The sequence below is a fragment of the Saimiri boliviensis genome, chromosome 7 (assembly GCF_048565385.1).
Source record: "Saimiri boliviensis isolate mSaiBol1 chromosome 7, mSaiBol1.pri, whole genome shotgun sequence".
Taxonomy (NCBI): domain Eukaryota; kingdom Metazoa; phylum Chordata; class Mammalia; order Primates; family Cebidae; genus Saimiri; species Saimiri boliviensis.
In genome coordinates this window covers 111288818-111304333 of record NC_133455.1, presented here as the reverse complement: position 1 = coordinate 111304333, position 15516 = coordinate 111288818, and the positions used below count along the sequence as shown (strand labels likewise).

The 15516-nt window shown below is 36.4% G+C and overlaps 1 protein-coding gene across 46 annotated transcripts in view; it reads left to right on the top strand.

Annotated features, from left to right (window-relative positions):
* The window catches only part of PLEKHA5 (pleckstrin homology domain containing A5), a 246104-nt gene that overhangs the window by 133430 nt on the left and 97158 nt on the right, over positions 1 to 15516 (top strand). For 25 of the 46 annotated variants that reach the window (XR_005577185.2, XM_039461609.2, XM_074403210.1 and 22 more), the window contains 4 exons: positions 213 to 285; positions 5312 to 5412; positions 8407 to 8522; positions 13134 to 13601. Coding sequence is in view for 41 of the 46 variants with exons in the window: in XM_039461609.2 (XP_039317543.1) it covers positions 213 to 285; positions 5312 to 5412; positions 8407 to 8522; positions 13134 to 13601 (758 nt within the window). In the remaining 5 variants the exon portion in view is untranslated. The other 21 variants (XR_005577183.2, XR_012518578.1, XR_012518577.1 and 18 more) reach the window with 2 other exon arrangements.

The window sequence follows — 15516 nt, the reverse complement described above, 5'->3', positions numbered from 1 at the left end:
GCATGTAATCCCAGCTACTTGGAGGCTGAGGCAGGAGAATCGCTTGAACCCAGGAGGCAGAGGTTTCAGCAAGCTGAGATCGTGTCATTGCACTCCAGCCTGAGCAACAAGAGCAAAACTTTGTCTCAAAAAAATAAATAAATAAATAAATGCACAAGAACTGAGTGTTTATTGTTTCAGAAATAATCTTTAAAAATGCTGATTTAATGCAGGACAGTACTGGCATGAAATTGTGGAAGAAACGTTGGTTTGTGCTTTCTGACCTTTGCCTCTTTTATTATAGAGGTAAGTTTACCCCAGACTATCTTGGTGTATTATGTTGTAATTGATAAGTAAGTTACCTATTATATGTATGTATATTAAGTATCAGATACTTTTTTTAAAAGAAGTATTATAATTCTGTGTGCTATTTTATTATCAACAAATAGTATCAAACAGATTTTTTCTTCTTTGACATATCATTCTGAGTCTTGGGGTTATGATAGAATAAATATTGTGCTTCAGACCATCTTCAGTCTGAGTTTTAGTCCAGCTTCCCTAATCTTTGCTCTATAGTGCTACTCTTGAGTTTGATGCATTATAGATACAAGCTTTAGTTTGATGAGGTTCTTGATTACAAATATGAAATCAAATTAAAATTTTCACATGTCAGTTTTGTCAGATCTAGCTTATGGTTTCGTCAAGCACCCAATTCTGCTCCACAGCAAATGATATTAGAACGTAAGGGACTACTATGATGTACTAGCAAATGAAAAAAGTACATTACAAAGAAATATTTTCATTCTGGACTTTTTTTTTCAACCAAACACAGATAGCTTTTCTCTGGTTAGTAAATTATTAATTCAGTTTTAAATAAAAATCCAGAGATGTTTCTGTTCATATGCCACAGTCTCTGAGATACTACAAAGTTGTTACCTGCCAATGAAAGCCATACCTAAGTGCTGCTGTCCAGAGAAATCTGCCTCAGCTATAGTAAACCTGGATTGTCTCTCCTTCTTCCCTACTTTAAACTTTGGTTGTAAACTGCCACAAAGAATTAGATCGTCAACCCATGATTAATAATTTATGACTTATCTTGAGAAGTATAAGTTAGAAGATATAACAGAGTTTTAGAAGTGATTAGCAGTTTTTATATTTTTTGACTACTCAAAAGACCTGTAGCAAATTTATAATTGTGTATTGAAGCATTATAATGCATATTAACCTTCAAAATTTGGAATTACTAGAATCATTTTCATCTGCAAACTGTGCTAGAGAATTACTGCTGATTCAGAATTAACCAACCCTATAAAGTTGCATTTTGTCATAGAGATGTTCCTCAGGCTGCAATTGTGGTATTATCTTTAGTTAAATGCTAAGCTTACTCTACAATTTTCCTTAGGGGTTTTCTGACTCTTTCAGAAAGTTAGAAGTTGTATTTCAGGCATTATCCTTAAGCTTATAATTTCTCTTTTCCTCTCTTTTTCAGTATATTTATAGACTACTTATAACAAGAAAATGTTTATTACGTCTAATATAAGAATTTGTTGGATTTTTGTGGGGTGGGTAATTTTTGAGATGGAGTCTCCCTCTGTCGCCCAGGCTCATCTCGGCTCACACCTCCGCCTCCTGGGTTCAAGTGATTCTCAAGCCTCAGTCCCCCAGGTGGCTGGGATTACAGGCACACACCACCACGCCTGGCTAATTTTTTTTTTTTTTAGAGGCTGGATTTCTCCATGTTTTCCAGGCTGGTCTCAGACTCCTGACCTTAAATGATCTACCCATCTCAGCCTCCCAAAGTGCTGGGATTACAGATGTGAGCCACCACACCCAGCCAAGAATTTGTTGATGTTACTTTTTGGCCAGAAAACACTGAATTCCTTTTAATTTGCTATTTTTGTTGCCCAGGGAGGTGAGGCTCATCGCTTTTATTATAATAGGAAAACTTTTTTTTTTTTTTTTTTTTTTTGAGGTGAAGTCTTGCTCTGTTGCCAAGCTGGAGTGCAGTTATGCAATCTCGGCTCACTGCAGCCTCCGTCACCTGGGTTCTAGCAATTTCCCTGCCTCAGCCTCCTGAGTACCTGGAACTGTAGGCATGCGCCACCATGACCAGCTAATTTTTTTTTTTTTTTTTGTAATTTAGTAGAGATGGGGTTTCACCATGTTGGCCAGGATGGTCTTGATCTCCTGACCTCGTGATCTGCCCACCTCAACCTCCCAAAGTGCTGGGATTACAGGCGTGAGCCACCGTGCCTGGCCTATAATAGGAAAACTTTTAATCACATTTGAAAAATGTAAAAGTGAGTCAGAAACCATGCTAGTGTATATAAAGTTCAGAACAGTAGACACTGGGGAGGGCTAAACATAGTACCGATTGGGTACTGTACTATCCTGCAGACTGATTGATCCGTACTCCAAACCTCAGCATCACGCAAGTTACCTCTCTAACAAATCCACATGTGTACTCCTGAACCTATAATAGAAGCTGGGGGGAAAAAAAAAAGCAAGCCATGCTGATTTTGAGATTCCTTATTATTAACCACTTGCATTTTACATGCAATGTATTTATTAATTTTAGTAGTTTCCCATGCAGGAGGAATATAAAAAAGAAGAAACTGTAGGAACGAGAAATATCATTTAACTCGCTTCAGATGACTACTCTGCAGATTGTTGGAAAGAAGCATTTGATATTATACATTTTCGCTATTTTATGAATAAGAAATGTTAGATTTTAAATTAAAATAATTAGATTTTAGTGAGATGATCATAGTAGCCTGTGTATATTTTTTTGCATATTTACTATTTGCTGAATACTGTGCTAAGGCTGAGGCAGGAGAATTGCTTAAACCTAGGAGGCGGAGGTTGCAGTGAGCCGAGATAGTGCCGTTGCACTCCAGCCTGGGTAATAAGAGTGAAACAGCGTCTCAAAAAAAAAAAAATTGAAAAGGTAGATTAAGGCACAAAGGACATTTGTTTGCCATTCTAATGAACTGTATCTTGAATGCAAGAATAATAATAGAATCAGGAATGCAAGTTAGGAAAATCACTCTAGCATTTTCATTAGAAGCCAAAAGACCAGTTAACAGTGTTGGAGTATTCCAGGTTATAAATGATAATTGTGATATTTACCCAACTATAACTGCATGTATTTTTTGTCTTACTCCCAGATATCTTAAACTAATTAGAAATGGAGAATCTAAAATGTCACTTGAATCCAGTAAAATGTTGAGATTCTTATGGCTCCTGTCCCAGGTCATGTTCCCTCGGAAGCAAACTCTGTGATGGGGATTAATATGTAGAAAGCTTTTTGGAGAGTGTTGTTCTTGGAACCGTCAGCTGTGGCAAAATGAAGGAAGAAAATGGCAGAGACAAAATGGGCTGCCATGCATTCTCAGAAAGGCCTCTGCTGACCCCATGGAGAGTTCTTTCATTCTACAGACACTACTCAGTACTTATTCTTTGTCAGTCTATTAGGCACTCTAGGTGATAGAAACTAGGGCCGTGCTTAGGATGGACTTGATATAGAACTAAACAGAAGAATGTTGTGATTAGGAGCAGTTTAAGAAGCTGAAGAACTCGGGATAGTCATTTGACAGAAGATGAAGATTTTTTTATATGCACTGTCTTTAATTTTATATAATAATAGCAGTATTTACTTAATGCATCAATCTGTGCTGAGTTTTTTTAATGTGTATTAACTCATTTAACCCTCATAACAATCTTTTGAGGCAAGTCCTATTATCCCCAATTTTATAGATGAAAAAACAGATATGAAGCATTAATAACATGCCTAGGATCTCACAGCTAGTTAGTGTTAGGCATGAAAACAACCTCAGGTAATCTAGGGAAATCAGCCTTTGCTATAGTGCCTCTGTCTATTCTGAAGAAACTTTAGGAAAGATGATTTTTATCATGGGACATAGAAGGATGTATTATTTGGTTAAAATGATATTTTAATAAAGATGACTTCATAAGCTGTTTCTAATGATACCCCTTATATAAACATAAACATAAAATTGAATTCAAAATTAGGATGTGACTTATTCTTTTAAATTGTCATATTCTCCATAATTCATGACTGTTTTCCAACTCTTTTTAACCTTTTGGACTAAATCTGTACTTTTGTTCATTCTTACGTATTAGTGAATTGTACCAGAATGAGCACAGAATAGTAAAAACAAAATTTTGTTCCATTATTATGAGAAAAGCTATCAAAAAAAAGCCTCCATTTAATACAACTTTTTCCCTTTTGGATGTTTTGCCAGAAACATTCTAAATGTTTAGAGATGAGGGCAAAATAGATAAAATCCCTTGTTAAGTTTTTGATAATTAGGGAAAAAAATCACACACAGCAAGCATAGTAGAAAGAATTATTTCCCATTGATGGTTTCTCATTGGTGAGTTTATTAGCCTGATGACACAGCTTTATTAACTTGTCTTATGGGTCCATAACAATATAGTCCATATTTCAATTTTCATAAACATCTCTGCCGCCAAGCAGCAAGTTAATAATGTGAATCTATGCTGTGTTTATCATTTTCCTAGGTATATTTTATGTGCTTGCCTTGTCCTGTAATTTTGCCACACCACTCTATTGTATATCACAATGACCAGTAAAAGCAGACCTTCAAAATTAAATGCTTAAATAAAGCATGTAATTTTTATAGCATAGTTTAAAATCTGTATTCACCATACTCCAAGAATGTTATAAAAATAAAAAGTAAACATGTATTCACATGTGTCTTCATTTACTCAACAAATTTTTTTGAGCTTCTACTGCCATTGTAAGTGTCTTTATAGAACTTACATTCTAATATGGAGAAAAAGATAAAAAGCAAATAAATAGCTAAAACATACAGCATGCTGGAGGTGTTGAGAGTAGGGTGTGGTAACATTCCCAAAAGAGAACAGAGAAAACGTTAATAAGTAGCATTTTAAAATACAGTAGTCAAGGAAGGCTTCATTGATGAGACCTTCGAGCAAAGCCTGAATGATGTAACCAACAAAGCCATGTATTTGTCTAGGGTTAGAAGGTTGGGCATTTACATCCCATCAGAAATGAGGATTGAATAATGCCATTTACTTACATACCAGTATATTTTCAGTGAATGACATGTAAAGGGGCTTTGTAGAATTTGGTATACGTACCAAAGTGTAAATCCTTGTGCTATTTGATGTTTTCACTGAAAACCTAATAAAGACCTGCCTCAATATGAGTATAGTTCATTTATTTACAGGAACCTTTTGATTTGGCAAAAATAGATCTTAAAAAATTTTACTGTGCATTATGAGAACATTTAAAATTCTAATCAGATGTTAAATTATCTCTTAGATGAGAAAGAAGAGGGTATCCTGGGAAGCATACTGTTACCTAGTTTTCAGATAGCTTTGCTTACCTCTGAAGATCACATTAATCGCAAATATGCTTTTAAGGTAAGGAAATAATACAGTTTTTAATTCTGTGTTCAAAACTCGCATTGGTTAAAAATGGATATTGAGCCATAGATTATTACAAAAAGCTATTTTAGTTATAGTGATTTTTTTATATTTAAAATATATTAACTAATGGTCTTATGGTTGTATAGAAGAATGTCCCTCTAATTAGGAAGCACATGCTAAAATATTTAGGGGTCAAGTGTCTTCATGTGTATGCTTTCAAATGGTTCTAGATAAAGCAAACATGTCAGAATGCTAATAATTGATAAATATAATTATGTATGTCCTACTGATTATTATATGTTCTTTCAAGATTACTATATGTTTGAATTTTTTTTTAATCCAAAAATGTTCCACTTCCTAAGGGTTTGAATTTTTTAATAGCAAATTTGGGGTCTGGACACAGCAGCTGACACCTGTAATTCTAGCACTTTCAGAGGCCAGGGTGGGAGGATCACTTGAGTCCAGGAGTTGAGGACTAGCCTGTCTCTAAAACAAACAAACAAATGAAACTATACTAGCCAGGCATGGTGGCTAGTCCCAGCTACTTGGGAGGCTGAGGTGGGAGGATACCTTGGGCATGGGAGGTCAAGGCTGCAGTGAGCCATGATTACACCACTGCAGTTCAGCCTGGGCAACACAGTAAGACCCTGTCTCAAAAAAAAAATTACTAATAGGATAGACACAGTGGTTCATGTTGTTATCCTAGGGCTTTAGGAGGCCAAGCTGGACAGATAGCTTGAACCCAGAAGTTCAAGACCAGCCTGGGCAACATGGTAAAACCATGTCTCCACTAAAATTAGAAAAATTGGCCAGGTGTGGTGGCATGTGCCTATAGTCCCAGCTACATAAAAGGCTGAGGTGGGAGGATTGCTTGACCCCAGGAGGCAGAGGTTGCAGTGAGCCAAGATTGCACTGCTACACTCCAGCCTGGACAACAGAGTGAGACCCTGTCAGAATAATAATAATAATAATAATAATAATAATTGGAGGCAGAGTACTATAAGAGACAACAGTGTTTTTAGTAAATGTACATATATGTACATATTATGTGCCCGGGTATGGTGGCACATACCTATAATCCGTAATCCCTACTTGAGAGGCTGAGGTAGGAGAATTGCTTGAATTTCCAGGAGGCAGAGGTTGTGGTGAGCCAAGATTGTGTCATTGCACTCCAGCCTGGGCAATAAGAGCGAAACTCCATCTCAAAAAAAAAAATCGTTAAACTAGCCAAGGAGAAAATGAACAGGAAAGGTAGAGTGGTGAGGTTAAGGAGTTGGTTGGGTGATGGATGGCCTCTGAGAAAGAAGGTATGTAATTTGAGTGAAGACCTGAGGATAAGAGGGAAATATCTTCATATTTAAATTATCTTTATCAAAGTAAGCTTTATCAACAGTGTAAACCAGAAAAACATAATTAAGTATTTTATGTTATAACAAAGGTTAATAGTTTGAAAACTTAAAATTATAACTTTATGAAGTACATATGTAGAGGTGCATGATATTAGGACAGTTATTTGGCCATGAATTTAAAATTTGTATTGCTTATCAATTTAGCAAGTGTTTATTAATTTGTGCTATTTGTAGAACGTTTTTTCTGGGGTTTTAGACTCTTAAAAAAATACTACAATGTTAAAATGGCAGTAAAAGTGACCATGCATCTTAAATATATTTTCTTTGTAATTATTTGGTTTCATTTTAATTTTATCTGTAACAAAAATAGTAATTGCTTTTTCAATTTCTCTCTTGTGTGGTATTGTTTCCTCTGAATTTATGAGCTGCTTTACTTCTAAGTTTGTTGACATTGATGCAAATGCATGTCAGAATGGTAAGTAGAAACTTTTATAGACAATTATTGAACACAAACATGGAACTTAAAGCTAGAGTGGGTACTTTCACATCCTCTAGTAAATATTTCCATTTGACTGATGGCGAGCATGGGTGGGGTTTCTTAGTGTCTTGAGTCATGGCTAGAACTGGATCTTCTTAACACCAGCCCAGTATTCCTTACATTGATCACAAATATGGGCAGCGATCTTTATTTTTTCAAAATTCCGCTCAGAGGGTCCAGTAACACTTTGTAGGTGGTTTTAATAATCTTAACAGAGAACATTTGAGCTGTTTATTAAGGAACAGCTCTAAAAGGAAACACCATTTTGGATCATTTATAAATCTTTCGTATTTGGGTGTAGATATCTATAAAGAATTCTATGAAATACTTATAAAATACAGCAGTGCTTTTTGAGGCCTAAAGAAATTGCTAATGCAGGAGAGAAATGCCATAACATGTACATTTCTATTAATTTTGTTGCTGTTTGCTCGGAATATTATTGAATAAAGAGGTGTGGCCAGACATGGTGGTTCACACCTGTAATCTCAGCACTTTGGGAGGCTGAGGTGAGCAGATCACTTGAGGTCAGAAGTTCAAGACCAGCCTGGCCAACATGGCAAAACCCCGTCTCTACTAAAATACAAAAATTAGTTGGTCATGGTGGTCCACGCCTGTAATCCCAGCTAATTGGGATGCTGAGGCAGGAGAATCACTTGAGCCTAGGAGGCAGAGGCTGCAGTGAGCCAAGATCACACATGTACTACACTCCAGTCTGGGCAACAGAGTGAGACTCTTGTCTCAAAAAAAAAAAAAAAAAAAAAAAAAAAAAAACGAGGTGTGAATTGCAGTAAATGGAAATTGCTGGAAATGTGGAGATGGAAAAGGCACCACTAAATCAGTTCTCACCTCCTTTCCTTTCTGTGTACTTTTTTTTTTTTTTTTTAATTTTAGCATGTGCATTCAACTTAAAGAAAAAGGGTTAAGTCAAGAGAAAAAAATTACTATGTTAATAGTTATATTTTTTTTCTTGATTCATTTCTGTAAGTCTACTTTCTCTGAAATTTGATAGCAATGATCTATGTCAGGAATCACTTACCTTTTCCCTCTTTCTTTTACAGAATCCTATATTTTATTTAAAATGATCGTGTCATTTACAATCAGGCAGCCCATCCAAACATGCGGACCTATTATTTCTGCACTGATACAGGAAAGGAAATGGAGTTGTGGATGAAAGCCATGTTAGATGCTGCCCTAGTACAGACAGAACCTGTGAAAAGGTAAAAGCTTGTAGAAAAAATGATGGTGATTTCCACTTCCATTTTATTCCATGCCTTGCAAGTATTTCACTTTCATAGTACATATCATTTCAATAGTCATGGTATGAAATCATTTTTTCCTCAGAAAGCAAGGATCAATTCTTGTTCTGAATTAAATTAATACACATTTTGTTAGTTTACAATACCGCCTACATTTTATTCCACTTTTCTTCTTTATTCATTTTCACCTATCAGTGTACTGGGGTGAATTCAGAATCCTAACATTCAAACTGAATGTTCTTTCTTCTTACAGAATTACCTTTAATTTCCGGTGAGTACATTTTTATTGTTACCTTAATGCTACACAGATTTTTATCCTTCAATATGGTGTTTTTAAGATTCTAAATCTTAGAAGAGAGTTTATTTTTATGAATTTAATTTGTGTTTTTGTGTAATACTATGTTGATGTTTCTAAAGTGTAATAAATTACAGTTAAGAAATTTTGATAGTTTCTTCAACATTTCTGATTAATTTTTATTGTTTTGTGATGAATGTCTCTAGAAGATAATTCATCAAGCATTTAGATTATTTCCAAATATATCCACTTCTTGAATTGTACCTTTTTAATATTGATACTCCACTACTCAGATTCCTTGATAATATAGATAAGTGCTATTAAAATTGACCCATGTGTTTTTCCCTGCTTGAAGAAATGAATCATTTTAATATTCTTCCTCTGATTAGATATATTTAATACATCTAGTCAGAGGAAATCTGTTTCTCAGACTACATAAATACAAGTAGTATAATGTGTTGTTTAAAAATATATATTCCTATAATTTGAAGAAAAAAATATGATGTAAATAAATTTTTATTTTAATCAGGGACAGTTGAGTACATATCTTATATAAGAAAGATGGTAATGTGCAAGTTGAGCCTTTTTTCCCCTCTTCTCAGGAAATGAGGGATTGTATAAATTTAGTCCTTTGTTTTTCTTATTCTAGTGCGCATTGTAATAAAGTCTTGGCTTTTTGGCTGAAAGACTTAGGTTGATGCTGTATATTTGTACTATTTTATAAATGTGAAGTCTAAATCAAATTACCCAATCAATAGTAATTAGAGCTGGGGAAAAACCGAAAAGAAAAGAGGGTCTAGGATATAGTTCTAGGACATCCATTTTTAAGAAAAACCACTTTAATCATATGCATATTCCAGATTGAGAGCAAATAGAAGGAAAATCTGTTTTTGGAATTACCTGTGTAAAAATTACCCGAGTGACATAAAGATGAGGTGGTTAGCACTGATAACGAGAAAATGTGTAGGTAAAAATAATTCATTTAAAATCTTCAGGCTGAGCACAGTGGTTCACACCTGTAATTCTAGCACTTTGGAGGCTGAGGGATCACTTGAGCCCAGGATTTTGACATCGGCCTGGGCAACATGACTTAACACCATCTGTTACCAAAAATTAAAAAATTAGCTAGGCATAGTGGCACACACCTATAGTAGTCCCTGCTACTCAGTAGGCTGAAACAGAAGGATCACATGAATCAGGAGGCTGCTGTAAGCTGTGATTGTGCCACTGCAGTCCAGCCTAGGCAACAGAGTGAGCAGAGTGAGACCCTGTCAAAAAAAATAAAACTTCAATACATTTTTTTTTTTTTTTAAGAGATGGGGTTTCACCATGTTGGCCAGGCTGGGCTTGAACTCCTAACCTCGTGATCCACCCATCTCAGCCTTCCAAAGTGCTGGGATTACAGGCATGAGCCACCACGCCTGGCCAGCTTCAGTACTTTTAACTTCAAAACAAAATGTTTAGGGAATTGTTTAGAATATAGAAATCTGCATAATAATTAATATTTATGTCTAAATAATTTCAATATTGTGTATTATACTTTTCTCAGAATTTCAACTTGTTTCTACTTTATTTTATTACATTTACTACTCTAATAATTACTCATAATTTGGGAAGATGAAGACGACAATTATTTGGCTTGGCTTGGCTTGGCTTGGCTTGGCTTGGCTTTTGGCAACCTGATAGTTCACCTGATAGTTCACTGGTTATGTGCTTATACAATTTTCAGCAAGTTATGTTGGTTAATCTACTGAGACAAGATTTATTAATACCACCTGTGTGCCCAGATTACAATCCATTATGCTGTAGAAATTACATGTTTTTTCCTACTCCTAGCTCTTGGCATTTTTATCCCACCCTATTAGATTTAGTCATTCAAAGTGTAGTAAGTATAGGGAGATTTTGTTTGCTTGGTTTTAAGTTAGTGCACTCATTTTGCTGTACGGCTCAAATACTTAAAATATTTATTAGAAGATATCACTTGAGAGATGTAGCATCCATTTTTTAACTTGAGAGTTCATTTTCCCTAACTTTATAAAATATTTCACCTATTCACTACAGTGTCGTAGTCTCATAGTGTACAGATCATTGATAGCCAAAAAAAAAAAAAAAAGACCTAAGTAAAATATGGATTCTCTGAATAATTTTCATCTCTAAGCCCATTATTTTCATTTCGTATATCGCAGTGTATTTTCTGCAATAACTTAAATGTCACTTTTTAAAATTAGATCACAAGTTTACATACTTAGCATACTTTTCTGAGTCAGCTTTGTTCCATTTAGAGAAAAGTCTTCACATGTGTCTTTTTGACTATTTTTTCAATGACAAATCTTGTTGGGGGGCGGAACACACCACAGTTTTAATTTAAAATAATGCATTTAGGCCAAGCATGGTGGCTCATGCTTGTAACCCCAACAATTTAGGAGGCTGAGGTGGGAGGATTGCTTGAACCCAGGAGTTCAAGACCAACCTAGGTAACCAGTGAGACCCCATCTTTAAATAAATTTAAAAATCAGCTGGGTGTGGTGGTATATGCCTGTGGTCCCAGGGGCTTGGGAGGCTGAGAGGGAAGGATCGCTTGAGGCCAGAAAGTTGAGGTTGCAGTGAGCTGTAATCATGTCACTGCACTCCAGCCTGGGTTATAGAGCGAGACCTTGTCTCAAATACTAATGATAATAATCATGATGACAGTCATAATAATAGCTTTAGATAGATAGACTACAGTAAATATGTTTTTTAAAATCTTTTCAGTTAATTTATGTTTAATGTTAAAATTCCTACCCTCCCAAATAACAAGGATACATGTGCTTTTAATGTAAATTTTTTGACTTTTTTTCTGTTCTTGTTTTGAGATGGAATCTCACTGGATAAAAGTTGCCCAGGCTGGAGTACCGTGGTGCCATCTCAGCTCACTCCAACCTCTGCCTCCCAGGTTCAAGCAATTCTCCTGCCTTGACCTCCCGAAGTGCTGGGATTACAGGCGTGAGCTGCCATGCCTGGCCGACTTTTATTTTTCAAGAGAAACAAGCTCATAACCTATCCTAGTAAATTTTCCCAGTGTCTAATATTGCCTCTAATCTAGAAGCTATGGTTTATATCTAACTGAAATAAATAAATAGTTCATAAGTTTAAGAAAAATAGTCACCTTTTTTATTTTCATTTTTTTCTGTGAACATACTCCAAACTTTTAGATATCTTCATCTATCATTGATTACAGATACTATGTATATAGATCTACATATTTTCCACACATCATAAACATTGGCAGCAATACCATACCTAGTTTCTGATAGAAGCATTTTTATTTATTGGAATATGGAGGGTTGACTGGCTCCTGAGAGGCCTCCTAGAGTGACATGATCTTGGCAGTTTTGTGCAGGTTTAGACACTTAGCTTGATCTTGTCAGAGCTTGGAAGTGATTAGGTTCAGGGAAAGACCTAGATACAGCAGCTAGAATAATGAGTAGTACAACTGTCAAGTGGCCTAGACACATGCTGTTAACTGGCACATTCTTTCAGTGGGCAGGTGGACATGGGATGCCAGATTCTAACCCAAGGTTGCTTGACATGATGGAATTACAGTGGTAATAAGGTCTGTGCCAGCCACTAATTCACAGATACCCTCTGATCTTGTTGACACAATTATACTCATTTACCAAAGAGGAAGCATAGGCACTTTAAGTGTTCAGTACTTTGCCCAAAGACACAGCTAGTAAGAACAGAGTTGCAAGCTGGACATGTGCAGTTAGGATTCAAGGGCTCTAAAATCATACTGAGTTCCTCTTGAATACAGACTAGAAATGTTAATCATATGGTTCGGATCTTAGATAGAATCAGACTATAATTTCCTGTAGCAGCCGTTTCCACAACCAGAGTCATGTTTGTCTCATGAGTCAACAAGGAGCTAATCCTGGCTGAGAGCCATGTTGATTCTTTCAAGGGACTAGCTACTATGGTCCTTTAAGAGTAGATTTTGTGATTTAACTGTCATAAGGCAATCTTAATTTGCTTTATTTTCAGATTCCTAATGATGGGAGCACACATCACTTTTTACCCTCCAGTTCTTGATGTTTTCTTTTTCCCCCTTTCTGTTTATACATTCAGGGGTGTTGTGCTTGAATGTTAATACCACATCATTGGGTATTTGTGTAGACATGTTCACTGTGACCCTTTCCAGTCCCGTTGCCCCCACCCCCATAAAGTATAATTTTTCCTAGACTGAATCCCAGAAGTAACATGTACATTATTTCATCTGTGATTTTCTTCTCTGATTTCAGAGTGGACAAGATTACATCAGAAAATGCACCAACTAAAGAAACCAATAACATTCCCAACCATAGAGTGCTAATTAAACCAGAGATCCAAAACAATCAGAAAAACAAGGAAATGAGCAAAATTGAAGAAAAAAAGGCATTAGAAGCTGAAAAATATGGATTTCAGAAAGATGGTCAAGATAGACCCTTAACAAAAATTAATAGTGTAAAGTTGAATTCTCTGCCTTCTGAATATGAGAGTGGGTCAGTCTGCCCTGCTCAAACTGCACACTACAGACCAGTCAACTTAAACAGTTCAGAGAACAAAATAGTCAATGTTAGCCTGGCAGATCTTAGAGGTGGAAATCACCCCATTACAGGGCCCTTATACACAGAGGCTGATCGAGTCATACAGAGAACAAATTCAATGCAGCAATTGGAACAGTGGATTAAAATCCAGAAGGGGAGGAGTCATGAAGAAGAAACCAGGGGGTAAGTATCTATCTTGTCATTATGAACCCAGCTTTCTTTGATGCTGTGTTGCTGTAGATTGGTTTCTGAGCTACTGATTAAAATACTGATTTAAATTGTGTGTTAGCTGTTACAACTTCATTATACTATATCTTTTGTTTTTGATGATCAGATATAAGTATTCTCTGTCTCTTATTTTCTGTCACCCAACTTTGCTAGTGGCAAGGAGTCATCCTACCTGACCAAGCACAAGGAAAGGCTTGGGTTATTGGTAGAGATTGCATTTATTTGGGAGAGGGAGGGAGTAAGCCCTATCCTCCCAACCCACCCCTGTCTCGTCCCCTGTCATTATCACCTCTTCTCTGACTGTCCTCGGTTACCATGTTTCTGCAGCTTGGTGCAATGCAAGGATCTCCTGAGACAAGTAGTAAGGAGGCAGTGAAGGCCTACTGCTCTTTAATTTTCAGTCTTATTCTTGGGCTTTTTGAAAATCAGAATGTACATAACTAAGTATTAAATTCAAGGCCAGGTGCAGTTGCTCATGCTTGTAATCCCAGCACTTTGGGAGGCCAAAGCAGGAGAATCATTTGAGGCCAGGAGTTTAAGACCAGACTGGGTAACCTAGCAAGACCCTATCTCTGTAAAAATATTTTTAAAAATTAGCCAAACATAGTGGTGCATGCCTGTAGTACAAACTACTTTGAGGAAGTTGAAGTGGGAGGATTGCTTTTGAGCCCAGGAGTTGGGGGCCACAGTGAGCTATGACTGTGCCACTGCACTCCAGCCTGGGCAGTAGAATGAGACCCCAACTCTAAAAAAAATAAAAGATAAATTTATGTGAGCATTTATTTGTTTTTGCATGCACTTTTTCTTGATATGTTTATTTTACAACTAATATATGCTAATTTTGGGACCACAAAGTAAAATAATGAAAAGATATGCGGTCCAGGTTCTCACAAAGATAATTCTCTAGTAGAGGAGACAGTTGAATAAGTAAATGCAATTTATTATGATAAATACAATTAAGGCAGACCAGGGTGCCGTAGAACACATTTCGGGACAACCAACACAATCTTAATGATTCACAGTCCAGGAAAACCTTTCTGGAGGAAACAAAACACAGCTGTGATATGAAAACTGACATGCACATTATGGCTTAGTCAGTCAAAGCTCCAGGGTTGATAGAGAACAGAATCAAAAGAAATCCAGTATGGCTTGGTTGTAACTGGGGAAATAATGAGTGAAGAACAAGGCTAGAGAGATAAGCCAGGAGGAATATATTCAGATTGGTGTCTCAGAAATCTGGACAATACATGGAGAAGGTTTAAAAGTTACTGAAGTGAGAAGAAGAGGATATATTTAAGATATAATTGACAAATCTAGTTGATTGCTTTGATATGCTTGATGGCAAACTAGCCTAGCTCAAGATTAAATTTAGTGCTGGGCATGGTGGCTTGTACCTGTAATCTCAGTGCTTTAGGAGGCCGAGGTGAGCAGATCACTTGAGGCCAGGAGTTCGAGACCAGCCTGGCCAAGATGGTGAAACCCCATCTGCTAAAAATACAAAGATTAGCCAGGCATTGTTGATACTTGCCTGTAATCTCAGCTACTCGGGAGGCTGAGGCAGGAGAATCTCTCTCTTGAACCTGGGAGGCAAAGGTTGCAGTGAGACAAGATCACGCCACTGTACTCCAATCTGGAGTTCAGTAAGACTACATCTCAAAAAAAAAAAAAAATTAAGTTTGAGCACTTGAGGGAAATCAAGAATGACACCCTGCCTTTTTGGCCTGGGCAGCTGGGGTGATTCGGTGCTTTTTACTACAAAGAAAAGATTTGGGAAAAGAAAAGATAATGTTTGGATGGGTTATTGAGGTAATGCATATATTAATTAGCTTGATTTAGCCATTCCACAACATATACATATTTCAAAACATCA